We start from the raw sequence: 18,369 nt of genomic DNA on the forward strand, positions 1-18,369 counted from the left end.
GCTGGACATGAGTGTTAACTGTTGGACAAACAATTACACACACACGCAAACACTAATAAACGGAATATATATATATATATATATAAACTTATTATATATATATAAATCATACATTATAGATGAATCTATTGATTAATAATAATTATTAATTAACAGATCGATCAAAACCAACAGTAAAACAAAATAAAAAAACAGAACAACAAAAGAGAGGTGCGCATTAGGAAGAAACTAAGCAGCAGGACATAAAACACAAAGAAGGAAGACATGTGCGCATGCAATGAACACACACAGAATATGGTACCGCGACGGGAGTTCAAAAAAAGATGGCAAATGGAAAAGGCAAAGTTACGGTGTGTGCTTCGTTAGAGGCAATTGGAATAAAATGAAAAAAAACCGAAATGATATAGTATGAATTCTTCACTATGATTTTGTATCCTGGTTCAGGAGTCAAGACTCTGAAGGAACGGATTTTGTTGGAATTTCTCATTCGTCTTGCTGAAAACCGCAACAAATGATAATCGTATTACGTTGGACAGCATAACAAAATAGTTTATTCCTCTTTAATTATAGTATATAATCACAAGTAGCATCTGCGCTAAGTATGGACACAGAGCGCGACAGAAGACGATAACAGGAAACACGAAATTATAGTAAATTGAGTAACAATCCATACATGCTGTGTCGCGTGTGCTGCTAAAAATTAACCGTGCCATGGTTCTCTAACGCTTGATTATTGGTTAAAAACAAACTAAACGAAGTTCTCTGTACTACGAAATATTTCGACTTTTCGTTCCTACAACGTGTCAGACTTCCGGTTTGCAGCCATGTCATGATGCAACTAAAGAGAGAGATTCGTTTGCGAAACGATTGGTTTAGCTAGAAGAGAGAATACACCTTTCAAAGCACCGCGCGTTTTCCTTCCGCATTCCTACAAATAAGCGTAATTATATAGGATCTACCTTTCTAGATATCCACCTAGCTACCGGACGGTTCTCCACCTTCCGGTTCAATCTCTTTCGGGATCTGCCCTATCTCAACGATTGGATTCGCCTTCGAGCGATGCTTCCGTCGGCTTCGACCACTCTTGAAAAGAATCGATTCGTCGTACTTCAGCTCGTTCAAGGTGTCAAACAGTTCCAACTTTTTCATATGACTGTCGATAAGCCGTGCATCGTTATCGACTCCACCGCCATCCACCGAGTCGGCCCGATCATCACAGGATAGCGAACTGCCGGGAGATTCCCCGTTCCGTACGAACAGTTCGACCGGCGCTTCCTCACAGCACTCATCCGCTTGCACAATCTGAGACTCCGCACTGACGAACAGTTCCAAGTTTTTCAACACAATCGTAGACTGGCTACTATCTGGGAGGGTAGCAATCCGTACCAATGATCGAGCGCTCTCTAGGATTAGTATCTCGTTACGATCGATTGCCACGTCTAGGATGTGACGAAGGCGTGTCAGACTCCCTACAACAGCCATCCGTTCAAGGTCAAGCAGAAACAGGGCTCCGTTAGCCACCGACACCATTCGATGACCCTCGAATGGATACAGTTTGCCGAAGGTGGTAGGTATCCGAATCGGATTGCGACTTGGATTGAGTAATCCTATCTCCGGGCAGGATGCACGCATAAGCTCTTTAAATATGAGCGTTTGTGCTACGTTGCCTTCATCATCGGCCAGCCACAACCGAAAGCCGGATCGCGTCGAGACGATCTGCTGTTTACCATGAACCGATGCAAACACGGCTCCAAATGGGGCCAACATTTTGCGATCCTTCTTGCCGACCTGTGCTACCCGCCACCGTTGTCCACCTTCCTCCTCCTCTGGGCTACAGATTACCGTTCGAAAGGAACTCGAAACTAGCAGCTTGCTTCGGTATAAATCCATCTGTACAATTTCGTACCGTTCATTGATAATTTCACGCGATTGGCATGTCTTTGAGGCATATCCGATCTCGGTCAGCACCACAGCGCCTCCTGTATCCCCGGAGAACAATCGCATACCATTCTTTGACCACACCAGTTCACACACACCCGCCCGATGCAGTCCTCGAACCGTGTACCGTTCGATGGGTTTGGCTTTCAGTAGCAACTCTGCGCACACATCCGGTGGTGGAGTTTTCGGGATCTGAAATATGTTAACCTGCCCGGCACGACAACCTGCAGCCACCATGTATTCGACCGTTGATGCAATCCGCACACAGGTGAGCTCCTGGGATCCACTGTCTGTTGCTAATCTTTCGATCGAACCGCTTTTACGGTTGTACCAAAATACCAGACCAACGTTACTGCCGAGGGCGATGAATTCCTCCACCAGGTCGATGCAAGTGATGGACACATCGTGGAAGAGCAGACCGCGCTGCACTGACGATGGAATCTTGTTAACCAGTTCCACCAGTGGGGACCATTCGCGGAGCGTATTCATTGCACCGCCTCACGAATATCCCCGGTCAGGAGAAACTTCTCCGATTCACTAGTGATGCATTTTCCTTGTGATGATATCTTTATTTTGGAGCTTCGTTCGATCCCTCCCAGGCTGTACAAAAAACAGGGAGGAAGAATTATTAATCGAATTTCCTGTTTGGTGGAAAAATACAAGACTTGCGCGAATCTCGGCGTTTTGTGTTTGTCGTTATCTTCCGGGTTGACATTTGCAAGCTCTGGCCACACAAAGCGATAACAGAGATGGATTTCTCGGTCGTTTAGTACTTCTATGTAATCATTCATATTTTTTATTTTATTTGCACGAGATCTACCAAACAAAAATTGAACAAAAGCCTAGAAAATTATAAAATATAATCTAGCTGGCGATTTGTTATTGACCGGAGGAAACACACTATGCCAAGAAATGACACAAGCCATGACAGCAGTGTGTTTGTTTACGAATAGCATGTGGTTTTTCGGTACTCTTCAAACAAAATCTGTTTACTAGACAAATGTGTGTATATTTGCAAGTGAACGTAATTCTGTAACAAATTAACAACAAAATCGTCCTAACATTTTAGACGGAACAATGGCTGAGACAAAGCATCACCCAGCAGACGACTCCATGGAGACGACCGAAAAAGGAAAACAACATTACAGAAACCGTGCCAAGAAACTGAAACGCTCCAAATTTCTGCCCAACGCGAAACGGTTTGGCAAACGAAATAGCTTCGGTCGGGGTTTCGAACTGGAGCAGGCAGAATATAACTATTTGGTCTCGATACTCGAAGCAATGACCAAACAAAAAGACACCGAAGAGCGGCAGCTGATAGCGAACAACGTGATGGGTCAGCTGAAGGGAAAAGAAATCAGAACCGCTTCGAATCAGGTTGGAAGCAGGGTGTTGGAAAATCTGCTCGTCTATACCGGCGAGGAAACTTTTGCACCGCTAATGGATATGTTTGCAGAAAATTTTCGTGTCTTCTGCTGCGATATATTCGCGTCGCACGTGTTGCAGAAAATGTTGCACATTGCGATGCTGCGAGCAGTTGCTCCGTTGCAGCCGGAGAAAGATGAGCAAGAAAGCCAACAGCAAAGCAAGAAAAAAAAGCCGGGCAGCGCGGATTGGAACGAAAATAGCGTCTGGCCTTGCGTTGAATACAGTATGAAAGAGGAGTATAGTGATGAACATCGGCAAAAGTGTCGTCAGTTTGTCGAACGGATGGCAAAGTTTCTGGTGAACAATATGGAGGAGTTCGTTTGGGACATGAAGGCCAACTTCGTGATAAGGCAGTGTATGTTGAATTTAAGTGGTATCACAGAGAAAAAAGCTGTCGAAGGAAGCGAATCGAAGCCTTTGACCGTACCGGAACAATGGCAAAAACTGCTGCATGAGTTTAGTGTGCACCTGATGTCTTGGCCACAGTTTGGTGACCTGGCGCACACGGATTTAACAGCGGTGATGCTACAAGATCTGCTGAGAGCCGTTGAAGTGACTGGCGATGCAATTCAACTGGAGCAACTCGTTTCAAAACTCTACAAGGAAGTGTTTCGAGTGAAGAAGAAAGACAAGAAAGAGGAACTAAATCAGGACGAACAACCGGACGAACAGGATTTACCCAAAGTTTTCATAAATGAAAGCATTGTACGTTTGCTAGAGGTGTGCATTGTTGTTGCTCCGGCTCAATTTGTAAAAGATAAAATATTTGCCCGACTGTTTCGAGGTCACGTGAAACAACTGGCATTATCGAGAGCGTGCAACTTTGCGGTACAGAAGCTGATCGATCGCACGTCGGACAAAGACATGATGGATTTGATCTTTGGCGAGCTCGAAGAAAGCTTCGAGAAATTGCTCCATGTGGGACACACTGGAGTTCTGCTGACGGTGGCCAAAGCGTGCGTCCGGCTTTCCTGCCAGCAGGGTAAGTTTGTGAAACTTTTTCTCGATGCACTGCACTGCGATGAAGTTGCTCCGGAGAAAATGATTATGGCCTTCCTCTATCTCATTCCCGTCGATGTTACGCCTTTAAACACACCAAAAATCCACCTGCATGGATCCCTGATCCTGCAGGCAATACTTGATTTTAACAAACCGATTAAATTTGTCACTGCCCTACTGGGCATCTCGAATGACCGGTTGGCGGAGATATTGATCGACCCACGCGGTTCCTTCATCGCAAACGCGTTTGTCCAGGGGCGTTCAGTGGGAGAAAAATCGCGGGAAAAGCTAGTCCGTCATCTCGAGGGACAATATTGTCACCTCGCCCTAACCGTGCACGGGTCACGTGTGGTAGAGATCATGTACGAGGCTGGCAACGCGGCACAGCGAGAAAACATAGTGCGTGAGCTGGCCGAACAGTGTGCCCAGTTAAACAACAAACCTTGGGGTGCGATGATCAACAAGCGACTGTTGGTGGATACTTATAAGCGAGACCCGGTGCGGTGGAGAGTTGCGATTAAGAATGATGCCAAGGTGGGAAAAATGTTCAGCAAACTAATGGACGGGAAGAAAAGGAAAATAGAAAGTTAGAAGCATTAAATATGGATGATAATTACATAATTTACTGTAATAACAAAAATTAAAGCAACCTTTACACATTGGGGTTTGTCATGCACTTGAAGTGTATGTACAAGACGAGAATTAGACAAATCTTCTCAGTGAATGTTCTCTTGATATCCGAAATTAACAAGTAGACAATCGGTGGATAGCTTTTTTCAATTGAAGGGAAATATAACAGGGTGAAATCAACAGGTGAACGTTATGTGATACTCCAAATGGAACTGGTACAGTGCATTAAACTCTTTCTAGCAATAGAGGTTAAGGTTAGTTTACCAATTCTTCACTAAATTCCCTTGGTAACCAAAGAAGCGGGTCTAGACGACGTACACTGAATTGTAGCAGTCCATGACAACAGAATATCGAAAGAAGTTAGTGAGCCAGGGTATCCGTGGCGCTGTTTAATTTTCATCAACAACGCCACGTTTGTTGCTATAAAACGAACTGGTTTCGTTCCGGAATTGGTCGTCATACAGTGTGACGAGCTTAAGCAAGAAGGACGTACTCTGCAGACCCGGTCTGCGGAAGCCTCTTTATTGAATCGTGAACACCGTCGAACACCACCCCGACGAATAAAGATGAGTAAACGATTAGCAAAACTTCATAAACCTTGCGATAAGCTGGACAAGTATGACAATGAGCCATACATGCAGAATCCGCTGCTGAAGTTGTTTCTATCCGAGGTGAAAGAGCGACGTCATTACAGCTTTATTCGTCGAAAAGCGGCACAGGTAAGTTGTTTGAGTTCGTATTTCAAATCTCCCTGACAACCGACAAACCTTTACTTTCGCCACTTTGGCGCATGGTTCTTGTATAGGAAAAAATAAAGATTTGCCGAAGCACAACGGTCGACTTCGAGGATGTGATACCACGGCCACAGTCCTACTATGAGGAGAAGCTACGTGAGCATGCTCGCCGTGCGCCAGTTCCAAAAATGTTGACCAGAACGGAGGATAAGATTCTATCGTACGTACCAAAACGTCTGCGAGCGCAGTATCCCACTGTGCTTGCGGCCTACATGACGGATGTACATGCGGAGTTTGACAAGGTGATGAAGGCATACAGCTGCCAGAAAGTCCTCAAACCCGGCCCAAATGACTACGTGCCGGAGCGAGAAAAGTTTGAATTCAAGCGCGTTGGTCGAACGGAAAACTATCGCAACTATTTGCGTAGCAAGGCGTACATACAGAAGAATCTACTGCTGCCGAACCCTTTTGTACGGTGCATTGTACATTATGCGTACACGGATTTGCCAGAGTATTTGAATGATTACGCTCGCTATCGCACGGGAGAGGAGATAACGCTGAACGAGCTTCGGGATCTCATCAAGAAGGATCTGCAGGCGGTTGGAAGTCTGATCGCTGGCCAATGGTACCCGAAAATTGTGGCCATCTTGAAGAAGCATTACGAGCGACGTACGCTTCCAAAGTCTATGTGGGCAAAGGTACTGAACTGTGCCGGCGGGTTAATCAACAGAAAATTGAATGAGGCAAAGTTGCGTACGATTCAACACCTGCGTGCGACGCTTCTCAACGTCCGTCAAATACCACAGATGAAGATTCTAGCAATCTGTGATGATGGAATCGACCTATTTCCCAGTCTTAACGACATATACAGTGTATATCAGAATGCGATTGATGATGTGATGGCAGTCGCAAACCGACTTGATTGTCTCGAAATTCTCGTCGATCCGAATGGCTTTGAGCCTAGAAATCCACCCTATCTTCGCGTGGGAATTGCTGAGCGATGTATCGAAGAAGCACATGAACAGATACAGGAGGCATTGCTGACGGCGTTTCAACCACTGGCTGAATATCTCAGTGGATTTCAGAACGAATTCGCCGGACTTCTCTGTCCATCTACCAAGGACGAGATGGAAGAATTTTTGTCGGAGCCAAGGTCTTTCGATGAGTACATTGAGAAAATAGAAGTATTTCAGCAGTATAAAGAGAAGATCCGCACAATGGTACAGAAGGAATATTTCCCGATGGCGATCGTGAATCAGTCGGACGCAATCGGTAGCTTGCGGAAGATTGTCGAGCGATATATCGATCGTATTGCAAACCACATTGCAATTGAACATCGCCGTGAGATTCAAAGAATTTGCAAGGAATTTGAGGAGATTAAGGAAAAGGCTCTCGAGATTCCAACGTCTACCGAGCAGCTGATGACGAATGGAGAGTACATGACGCGTGTCAAGACGGAAATAATCGAAGAGTTGCGAGACAAAATCCAGATTACAATGCGAGTAAGAAAGAAAAGGGATTTTGAATAAGGAATACCTAATGAGCGGTATGCTGATTCACTCTATGTTTTATGTCCAATTTTAGATCAATGCATATCTGGTGGAGTTGTTGGAACTTCCAGCAGAACAGATGGAGCTGCAGGTGGAGAGTGTCAACTGGTACTTTCGCATACAGTCTGTGTTTGAGATTAACTCGACCAATTTCGAACAGTATAAATTTTCGTTTGAAGAGAAACTGCAGGAGGTTACGAAGCAACTGAATGAGAAAATGGAAGAAATGATACCGCACATCGCCATCATTAATGATATGACCGAAACGGAGAAGTTCCGGGATTACATTGTCGTCCTGCATGGGTACATTGATCAGATATTTGTGTTCGAAGACTACGTCAAGTGGATCAACAAGGAGGAGGTGTTGTTCAAGTTTCCAAAGTCCCAATACGCGATGCTGGAAGCGATCAAATCGTTTGTCGTTCCTTTTTATAAGCTAATCCGGTACGTTACGACACAAAAAAAATAATGAACGCATAATAACTGTAAAAGAGATGCCTTTTATTTTTATATCTTACAGGCTTTGTATGCGATGGTTGCGATATTACAACGTATGGATGGATGGACCTTTTGAATATCTGGAACCACACTTTGTCGAATCCAAAACAGATGAGTTTTTGAAAGAGTTCCAAAAAACACAGAAGTACTACCGAAATCGTATCAAGGCCGACATGTTGGAGAATACACTGTGCAAGTTTAAGGTGAGTTCGGGAACATTTCGTGTGCATTTCGTGGAGTGATTGAACTACTGATATGTATTCCAGGGACAAACGGAAGATCCAGATCCAGAGAAACATCCTTGTCCGCTGAAGCTGTGTGCCAGAATGACGCAATCCATTAAAGACTTCCATCTGGGAGTGTACGTGGTAAAGATAATGTGCAATTCTGCGCTGAAAGATCGTCACTGGGACGAAATGTCCGAGATAGCTGGATTCGATCTAACTCCGGACGCGGGAACGACATTGCGCAAAATCATCGACTACAAGTTGGACAAGGATCTAGACAAGTTCGAAATTATTAGCATCGGAGCGAATAAGGAGTTGGCGTTGCAGCAAAGTTTGCAGGCAATGATAGCCGAATGGGAAGACATTATGTTCAAGCTGAATCCGTTCAAAGATACGGGCATTAATATCTTAACCGGATTGGACGAGATCCAAGCGGTACTGGACGATCACATCATGAAAACGCTCGCCATGCGAGGCTCTGCGTTCGTGAAGCCTTGTGAAAAGGAAGTTAAGGAATGGTATCAAACGCTCACCAGAGTTAATCGTACCATCGAACAGTGGGGTAAAGTGCAGGGCAGCTGGTTGTATCTGTTACCTATCTTCTCCTCGAAAGATATCGTGGCACAGATGCCAAACGAGGGTCGGATGTTTCAGCAGGTGGACAAAACGTACCGCATGTACATGAAGACGGTGGAATCTAACCGCTCCGTGATTGGAGTGGCTGCTGCCAAGGGTGTACAAGAAGCGATGGAGCAATCGAACGATTTGCTGGAAGAAATCACAAATGGTGTGAACGAATATCTGGAAAAGAAGCGACTGTTTTTCCCCCGCTTCTTCTTTCTCTCCAATGACGAGATGTTGGAGATTCTTTCCGAAACGAAGGATCCGCTGCGAGTTCAGCCACATCTGAGCAAGTGCTTCGAAGGTATCAATCGGCTGGAGTTTGACGATAGACTGGACATTCGATCAATGTACAGCATCGAGAAGGAACAGGTGCAGTTTGTTGAGCCCGTTTCGACGCTGGAAGCCAGGGGTAGCGTTGAGAAATGGCTGTCGTGGGTTGAAGCGTCCATGCTGGAAGCCATTCGTTCTGAAATTAACGCATCCTATCGAGCGTATCCGGAGAAAACGCGCTGCAAGTGGGCTCTCGATTGGCCCGGCATGGTGGTACTGTGTGTGTCCCAGATCTATTGGGCTGCCAACATCCACCAGTGCTTTCGAAAGCGCAATAACACACTAATACTGGACCTGTTCGATCGCCTGCAGGTGGAGCTGATGGACGTGGTGGCACTGATGCGCTCGAAAGATCTTTCCAATCTGGAACGCATCACCGTCAAGGCACTGATCGTGATCGATGTGCACGCGAAGGACGTCGTGCAGGAGCTGATCAGAAATCGCGTCAGTTCGGAGAATGATTTTCAATGGTTGGCCCAGCTTCGATACTACTGGGAGGGTGAGGAGGCGGGCGTGACGGTGAAGATCATTAACGCGGCGGTACGGTTCGCCTGCGAGTACCTGGGCAATTCTGACCGGCTTGTTATCACTCCGCTGACCGATCGCTGCTATCGCACGCTCATGGGTGCCTACCAGCTTCATCTCAACGGCGCACCCGAAGGTCCGGCCGGTACCGGCAAAACGGAAACAACGAAAGATTTGGCCAAAGCGCTTGCCGTGCAGTGCAAAGTGTTCAACTGTTCCGATGGGCTCGACTATAAGGCGATGGGTAAGTTTTTTAAGGGTCTCGCTTCGTCCGGCGCTTGGGCCTGCTTTGATGAGTTCAACCGAATCGAGCTGGAGGTACTGTCCGTGGTGGCCCAACAGATCCTTTGCATCGTGCAAGCAGTCCGGGGAGGAATGCAGCGGTTCAACTTTGAAGGCACAGAGCTAACGCTTAATCCAGCGTGTTACGTGTGCATCACGATGAATCCAGGGTATGCTGGACGATCCGAACTGCCGGACAACCTGAAAGTGCTCTTCCGTACCGTTGCCATGATGGTACCGGACTATGCGATGATCGGTGAAATTTCGCTCTACTCATTTGGGTTCATCAATGCACGAACACTGGCAGTCAAAATCGTCACTACGTATCGACTGTGCTCGGAGCAGCTCTCTTCACAAAACCACTACGACTACGGCATGCGGGCGGTTAAAACCGTCTTGCAAGCGTGTGGCAATCTTAAGAAGGCGTTCCCGGACGATGATGAGGAGATCATTTTGCTGCGCTCGTTGCTGGACGTCAATTTGCCCAAGTTCCTCGCAAAGGACATTCCGCTGTTTGAGGGCATCATTTCCGATCTGTTTCCAGGCGTCGAGCTGCCTCATGCAGACTATGCTGCCCTCGAGCGTGCATTCCGTGAGGTGTGCAGTGAGCTGAACCTCCAGCCGAGAGATACCTTCCTCACGAAAGTGATCCAAACCTACGAAATGATGATCGTTCGGCACGGTTTCATGATGGTTGGTAAACCATTTTCCGGCAAATCAATGACCCTACGTGTGCTGGCAGCTTGTCTTACTAAGCTCAAGTCTGCCAGGACCGGCAATCCTTACTTCCAACGAGTCCAGCTCGAAGTAGTCAACCCGAAAGCGATCACGATGGGCCAACTGTATGGTGCGTTTGATCCAATTTCCTACGAGTGGACAGATGGTATCGCGTCCACGATATTTCGTGGTCATTCAATGGACACAAGCCCCGATCGCAAATGGCTTGTGTTTGACGGACCGGTCGATGCTGTGTGGATCGAAAACATGAACACGGTACTGGACGATAACAAAAAGTTATGTCTAACGTCTGGAGAAGTCATTACAATGTCCGGCGATATGTCCATGATTTTTGAGGTGATGGACCTGGAACAGGCATCGCCAGCTACTGTTTCTCGGTGTGGTATGATTTTTATGGAACCTTCCATAATTGGGTGGGAATCGTTCGTGGAATCTTGGATCGAACGGTGCAACAATAGCTGGACACACGACTGGCACGATCTGCTGCTGGAACTATTTCGTTGGCTAATACCTGATTGTCTAGAATTTATTCGCTGCCACGGTCACCAGTACTTGCATCCGGGTGACATCAACCTGCTAATGGCCACCATGAACATCTTCGAGATGATTATCGATGAAGCGTGCCACGAAAGTCCCGACGAGTATGGCAAGTACCTGTTCACGTGGTTCCAGGCCGCCATGATGTACGCCGTTGTCTGGGGCTTAGGTGGAGTGCTGGACATGGAGTCCAAAGTCAAGTTCGATGAGTTCTACCGAGAGGTAAAATACTAGGCGTCAACAGATGCGTTGAGTTTTGTGTCAAATTGTCATTTCTCTTCGCACAGATATGGAAAGGTACCGACGAGCAGCATCCGGTTCCCGAGGCGGTCGGAAAGATCGATGTTTCCATGCCAGGCGAGGGTATGATTATCGATTATGTGTATCATTTCAAGCAGAAAGGATCTTGGCGCTACTATCCGGATATGGTGCGGCAAATGAAGAATGAAGTTGGGTTTACATTGCTCGTACCGACGCTCGATTCCGTTCGCTATATGCACATCCTGGACATACACGTTAAGGTAAGGGATCGCACCAACGTTTCCAATCGTTCTCTGATCATTCATTTATAACTTCTCCAGAACAAGAAACCCTTACTATTGGTTGGCCCGACTGGAACTGGTAAAACATACTACATTCAAAATTACATGATGAGCAAAATGGATCAGGAAAAGTGTCTGCCCACGTTCATTACCTTCACGACCCAAATCACTGCAAACCAAACGCAGGACTTGATCATTTCAAAGTTGGTGAAGAAAAAGCGTGGCATTTATGGGCCACCGAATGGTAAGACTTGTGTCCTGTTTATCGATGACATAAACATGCCGGTGAAGGAAGTATACGGAGCACAACCACCAATCGAATTGATGAGACAGTATTTTGATCAAACACATTGGTACGATCTGAAGGATACGTCAAAGGTGTACTTGAAGAACATTTTGCTTATGGCCGCATGTGGTTTAGTCGGTGGTAGTCGACAGGATGTATATGAGCGTTTCCTTTGCCACTTCAATATCTTTGCGATCAGTAATTTTAACGACGAAACGATGTTCAAGATCTTTTCCGCTATCCTTCTGGATATTTACAAACGGGGAAGCCACACAGCGGATGTCATCAACATGGTAAACATGATCGTCAATGCGACGCTCGATACGTACCAGTTCGCTTGTGCGAAGCTGTTGCCCACTCCGGCGAAATCACACTACATCTTCAATCTGCGAGATGTGCTGCGTGTTATAAGCGGTTGTGCAATGCTGAAGCGAGAATCTGTGGAGAGCAAAAAAATCTTCCCCAAGCTTTGGCTACACGAGTCTATGCGCATATTCTACGACCGGCTTGTGAACGATACCGATCGGATCTTTGTGTTCGATAAGCTGCTGCAGAACATGAAAACATTCTTCAAGGAAAAACCGGAAACATTGCTGCCGGAACTGTTCGATGAGCGCACCGGGCAGGTGCAGATGAGCAGCTTAAACAATCTCATGTTCGGTAGCTACTTTGATGCCGATGCGGAAATGGAAGATCGCAAATATGAAGAAACGCAGCACGTGGAGCAGTTCCGAGATCTTGCCGGCAAGGCACTGATCGAGTACAATAGCTCGCAAAAATCGAAAATGGATATCGTGCTATTCCAGTACGCTCTGCAGCACCTAAACAAGGTGTGTCGCGTAATCTCAATGCCCGGTGGTAGCTCGCTGCTGATCGGTATGGGCGGTTCAGGTCGTCAATCGTTAACGAAACTAGCAGCACAGCTATGCGGCCAGTCTCTCTTCCAACCAGAAATTACAAAATTCTACGGAATGAACGAATGGCGCGAGGATTTGAAGAAGGTGCTTAAAGAAGCGGGAGGCCTTGGACATGATACAGTGTTCCTGCTTACTGAGGCACAACTGCAGGAAGAAGCATTCCTGCAGGATATTGACTGTCTGCTAAATCTGGGAGAGGTTCCGAACATATTTGCCATCGATGAAAAGCAAGAGATTCTCGAGATGGTCCGATTGGCTGCACAGGGTGGTAATCGTAACCTTGATATTTCCCCACTGGAGGTGTTCCAATTCTTCGTCAACCGCTGTAAACAGAAGTTACACATCGTGATCTGCTTCAGCCCCATTGGAGGCGCGCTGAGGTCGCGAATTCGCATGTATCCTTCACTAGTAAACTGTTGCACTATCGATTGGTTTGATGCGTGGCCGGAAGATGCTTTGGAAAAGGTGGCCGACAAGTACATGAAGGAACTGAACGTATTGGCAGAGGTGAAAAAATCGATCGTTGTGCTGTGCAAACATTTCCACGTCATCGCGCGCGACGTGTCGGCAAAATTCACCACGGAGACGGGCCGAATAACTTACATTACCTCTGCGTCGTACCTGGAGTTGATCAAATCGTTCCGCAATCTCACCCAAAAGCATCAGACGGACATTATGAATAACAAGCTTCGCTATCTCGGTGGGTTGGATCGGCTCAGTGCCGCCTCCGATGCCGTCTCGAAGATGCAAATTGAATTGAACGCACTGCAACCAACACTGATCGTGATGGCAGAAAATTCGCGCAAAATGACGGAAGAAATCGAAAAGGAATCGCTCGAAGCAACTGCCGCCACGGAGCAGGTTAAAAAGGATGAAGTTGTAGCAAATGTGCAGGCAGCCGAAGCACAGGTACTCAAAGCGGATTGTGAGAAAGATCTAGCCGGTGCTATACCAATCCTGGAGGAAGCGATACAGGCACTAAATACACTTAAACCGACCGATATTACGCTGGTGAAATCGATGAAAAATCCACCGGAAGTGGTTAAGCTCGTAATGGCGGCGGTGTGCGTGATGAAAGGCATTGCACCGGACAAAGTGGCCGATCCGGCAACGGGCAAAAAGATGCTCGATTACTGGGGACCCAGCAAGCGACTGCTAGGGGATTTGGCTTTTCTGCAAACGCTAAAGGACTTCGACAAGGACAACATCAATCCGGACACTATGCGCAAGATTCGCAAGGACTTTATTCCGCACAAAGACTTCCAGCCACACATCGTGGCTAAAGCTTCCAGTGCGGCTGAAGGTTTGTGCAAGTGGATCATCGCAATGGATCTGTACGATGCAGTCGCCAAGATCGTCGCACCAAAGAAGGAGAAACTGAAGCAAGCCGAAAAAGAGTACGCGGAAACGATGGCAATCCTAAATGAAAAACGTTTACTCGCGGCAAACCTAGAGCGCCGGGTAGCCGAACTGAACGATAATCTGGAGATCGCGAACCGGAAGAAGCAAGAGGTAGAGGACGAGGTGCAGCTGTGCAAGGACAAGCTGCAGCGGGCGGAAACATTGATCGGTGGGCTAGGTGGCGAAAAGACACGCTGGATCGCATCGGCCGAGAATCTGCAACGGTTGTACGACAGTCTAGCGGGTGACATACTGGTCTCAAGTGGAGTCATTGCATATTTGGCTCCCTTAACGGCGACGTACAGGAATCAGTGCATCGTCGAATGGCACGATTTGTGCGTCGCCAACAGCATTCCCTGCTCGCCCGAATACAGTCTGATGGAAGTTCTCGGTTCGAAGATAAAGATCCAAAACTGGAACATTGCCGGTCTGCCGACGGATGCATTCTCCACGGAGAATGCCATCATCATGGATAGCTCCTCGCGCTATAGCTTATTTATTGACCCACAGCTACAGGCAAACAAGTGGATCCGCAACATGGAGCGAAATAATCATCTAGTGGTGGTTAAGTTTTCCCAATCCGACTACATGAAAAAGATTGAAGGATGCATCGAACAGGGCAATCCGGTACTGATTGAGAATGTGTTTGAGGAATTGGAGGCACCGCTGGATCCACTGCTCAATAAGAATACCTTCGTTCAGGGAGGTGTAGTATACATAACACTTGGCGAAAATGTTATTGCCTTGTCTCCGAAATTTCGACTATATCTTACGTCCAGCCTGCGTAATCCACACTATCTGCCGGAGGTATACAACAAGGTGACAGTTATCAATTTCGCTCTCACGATCCAGGGTCTAGAGGATCAGCTGCTAGGTATTGTAGTAGCGAAGGAGCGTCCTGATTTGCAGGAACTGCGCCAAAGCTTAATTCTGCAGGGAGCCAAGAATGTGGCCATGCTGAAGGATGTGGAAGATAAAATCCTAAAGACGCTGTCGGAGTGCAAAGGCGACATACTTGAGGACGAAAGCGCTATCAAGATTTTGGATGATTCAAAACGGATTTCGAGTGACATCGTCAAGAAGCAGGAAGATTCACATGAAATTGAGCAGAAGATTGAAGCCTTCCGGCAGAGTTATCGTCCGGTAGCGGTACATTCGTCAACGCTCTACTACTGCATCACAGAACTTCCTAACGTGGATCCAATGTATCAGTTCTCGTTGGCATGGTTCGTAAATTTGTACATCTATTCCATAGAAAATGCTAACCGGACGAAGGAGCTGTACCGTCGATTGAAGTACCTGATGGACGCAGTAACGTTGAACCTTTACAATAACGTATGCAGGTCACTGTTCGAGAAGGATAAGCTATTGTTTTCCTTCATACTCACGACAAAGATCATGATCTCGTGCAATCAGATCGATCAACTGGAGTTTAAATATCTGCTTAGTGGAGGTGAAAAAGCAGACATTAAGATGCCAAATCCGGATGATAGTTGGATCACCGTAAAACTATGGGAAGACGTTTGTCGTCTCGAGCAATTACCCGATTTTGCTGGCTTCGTCAAGAGTTTTGCGGCTCATCAGTCCCAGTGGCGAGCGTACTATGATGCAGAGGAACCTCAGCTAATCAAACTACCTGCTCCGTGGGACGAAAAAACGAATCGCTTTGAGAAGCTGATCGTGTTGAAAACGATACGGCCCGATAAGTTCGTCCTGGCTATCACTGAGTTTGTTGCATCGGAAATGGGACCACCCTATGTCGCACCCCCACCCTTCGACATTTCCCGATCGTTCGAAGATTCCAACTGTCTAACGCCACTAATTTTTATTCTCTCCCCGGGAGCGGATCCCATGAACGCGCTATTATTGTACGCGGAGAAAATGGGGTTTGACGAGACGTTCCAGTCGATTTCGCTAGGTCAAGGGCAGGGCCCGATAGCACAACGCATTATTGAGCGTGCACAGGACGAAGGAAGCTGGGTGTGTTTGCAGAATTGTCATCTGGCTGCTTCTTGGATGCCCACCCTGGAATACCTGTGGGAGAACATGGATCACTACAACACAACGACGTCTTTCCGGCTATGGCTCACGAGCTATCCGTCCGAGCAGTTTCCCGCAAGCATTCTACAGAATGGCATCAAGATGACGAATGAACCACCAACCGGATTACAGCAAAATCTACTCCGTTCCTATCATTCTGAGCCGATGAATGACGACGCATTCTACACCGGCTGTCCGGGGAAGGACCGTGCATTCTCGAAACTGCTATTCGGCGTGTGTTTCTTCCACGCAGTCGTTCAGGAAAGGCGAAAGTTTGGTCCACTAGGATGGAACATTTCCTACGGGTTTAACGAGTCCGACTTTCAGATTTCCGTTTTGCAGCTGCAACTGTTTATTAACCAGTACGAAGATATCCCTTTCGAGGCGATTACATACCTTACCGGAGAGTGCAATTACGGTGGCCGCGTAACGGATGCATGGGATCGCCGAGCGATCGTAACTATCCTTGAGGACTACGTCAACGACCAGGTGGTGAGCGATCCCAACTATCGGCTCTCGCCCTTGGGTGACTGCTATGGAATTCCGTTGCGAAACGAGCATCGAGAATATTTGGCACACATCGCCAACAACATTCCAAACTTTCCCAGCCCGCTCGTATACGGATTGCATCCCAACGCGGGCATTACGAGAGATTTGACCGCGTCTCGAATCTTGATCGATTCCATGATCCTCACGCAAGGTGGCACATCTGGTGGCAGTGATACAGAGGTGGAAAAGCAAGTTTTGGCCACGGTTGATGAGATCTACAGCTTGTTGCCAGATGACTTCAATATCGAAGCGGTAAAACGACGCTACCCGGTGGACTATAACGAATCGATGAACACTGTGCTCGTGCAGGAGATGGAGCGCTTCAACGCATTACTGCGCGAGATCCGATCAAGTTGCGTCAATCTGAAGAAAGGTATTGCTGGCTTGATAGCACTAACGCCACAGCTTGAGGCTGTCTTTGTGGCTATTCAACATCGGCGAATTCCAGCATCCTGGATGAAGAAATCTTACCCCAGCCTGAAACCGGTCGGCGCGTATGTGGTGGATTTTCGAGAGCGACTTGATTTCCTGCATCGCTGGTACAAAGAGGGCAAGCCCAACGTGTTTTGGTTGTCTGGATTTTATTTCACACAGGCGTTCTTAACCGCTGCTATGCAAAATTACGCACGGCATCATCGAATTCCAATCGACATGTTAACATACGATTTCAATGTACTGAAGGCACCTAGCGTTAACAAGGCTCCTGATGACGGAGTGTACGTAAATGGGTTGTTCCTGGAAGGAGCACGCTGGGATGTGGCTAAGAGTTGCCTGGAGGAACAGCTGCCCAAGATGCTGGTCGACACAATGCCCATTATTCATCTATTTGTAAGTATTCGCAACCGTACCGTTTCATCAGTTCGTCAGTAAAATTGCTTCTTCATTTCACAGCCTACGAAAATAGCCGAATTGCAGGACGGTTCCCGCTACAAATGTCCCGTGTATAAGACGGCTGAACGAAAGGGCACACTCTCGACCACTGGCCACTCAACCAACTACGTACTGCCGGTGCTGCTGGGTACAACGCTTCCCGCTAATCTCTGGGTTAAGCGCAGTGTGGCATTGCTCTGCCAAACTTCTGAATAGTCACTCACTAGTTTGATATAAAATTTGGAAGTGTTTATTAAATTTTTAAATTTTCAATATCTGCTCACAAGTGAGTCAGCATGCGAACTGTTGGTGGCTTGCTTTATCAATTAGCGAAAGCGTTTGTGAAAGTGGATGTATAAACTTAAGACCATTTTTATGCAAAACTTGACCCACTCCGGAGCACTCCATTGCATCGTTTTCCTGCACTATGATTGACGATGATGACGGTTGGCTTAATTTTATTACCAGCAGCAGCATGCCCATTCAAGCCCTAAATGGAACCCCATGGAAACCACCCATCGGTACCGATAAGCCGTTTTTGTTTCTCTATGTGGAATTCATTGGTGAACTTCTGTTTACTGCCACCATGTGCTGGGTACTCATCTTTGCGCCTGTTGCATATTCGTTGTGCCACTGATAAACTCCTCAATATGAAGTACTTGTGGCAACAAAAAGGCGACAAATCGTTCATCTAACTAAGGCAGCTTACAAGCTGTTCATTTTA

At 46.9% G+C, this 18,369-nt stretch overlaps 3 protein-coding genes across 3 annotated transcripts; 2 read left to right on the top strand and 1 right to left on the bottom strand.

Annotated features, from left to right (window-relative positions):
• Positions 1-532: 532 nt before the first annotated feature.
• On the bottom strand, positions 533-2,632 carry LOC128310822 (WD repeat-containing protein CG11141). Its single transcript, XM_053047546.1, has one exon. The coding sequence runs from the start codon at positions 2,425-2,427 to the stop codon at positions 976-978; it is 1,452 nt and encodes a 483-aa protein (XP_052903506.1). The 5' UTR covers positions 2,428-2,632; the 3' UTR covers positions 533-975.
• Positions 2,633-2,868: 236 nt separating this feature from the next.
• LOC128296912 (nucleolar protein 9) lies at positions 2,869-5,059 on the top strand. The gene is made up of 2 exons (XM_053032442.1): positions 2,869-2,940; positions 3,008-5,059. Exon 2 carries the CDS (start codon positions 3,016-3,018, stop codon positions 4,954-4,956), a length of 1,941 nt encoding a protein of 646 aa, XP_052888402.1. The 5' UTR covers positions 2,869-2,940; positions 3,008-3,015; the 3' UTR covers positions 4,957-5,059.
• Positions 5,060-5,561: 502 nt separating this feature from the next.
• LOC128300780 (dynein axonemal heavy chain 12) lies at positions 5,562-17,861 on the top strand. Its single transcript, XM_053036975.1, has 8 exons — positions 5,562-5,714; positions 5,801-7,231; positions 7,314-7,723; positions 7,800-7,980; positions 8,044-11,262; positions 11,328-11,561; positions 11,622-17,603; positions 17,667-17,861. Exons 1-8 carry the CDS (start codon positions 5,562-5,564, stop codon positions 17,859-17,861), a joined length of 11,805 nt encoding a protein of 3,934 aa, XP_052892935.1.
• Positions 17,862-18,369: the final 508 nt, after the last annotated feature.

Source organism: Anopheles moucheti, chromosome 2 (genome assembly GCF_943734755.1).
Source record: "Anopheles moucheti chromosome 2, idAnoMoucSN_F20_07, whole genome shotgun sequence".
Classification (NCBI taxonomy): domain Eukaryota; kingdom Metazoa; phylum Arthropoda; class Insecta; order Diptera; family Culicidae; genus Anopheles; species Anopheles moucheti.

Excerpts from the sequence above, each read along its gene's own strand:
- LOC128310822 (XM_053047546.1), bottom strand. The coding sequence starts at position 2,427 with ATGAATACGCTCCGCGAATGGTCCCCACTGGTGGAACTGGTTAACAAG.
- LOC128296912 (XM_053032442.1), top strand. The coding sequence starts at position 3,016 with ATGGCTGAGACAAAGCATCACCCAGCAGACGACTCCATGGAGACGACC.
- LOC128300780 (XM_053036975.1), top strand. The coding sequence starts at position 5,562 with ATGAGTAAACGATTAGCAAAACTTCATAAACCTTGCGATAAGCTGGAC. Across the intron at positions 11,562-11,621 it reads TCCTGGACATACACGTTAAG|AACAAGAAACCCTTACTATT; the intron begins GTAAGGGATCGC and ends TAACTTCTCCAG. Across the intron at positions 17,604-17,666 it reads TGCCCATTATTCATCTATTT|CCTACGAAAATAGCCGAATT; the intron begins GTAAGTATTCGC and ends TTCATTTCACAG.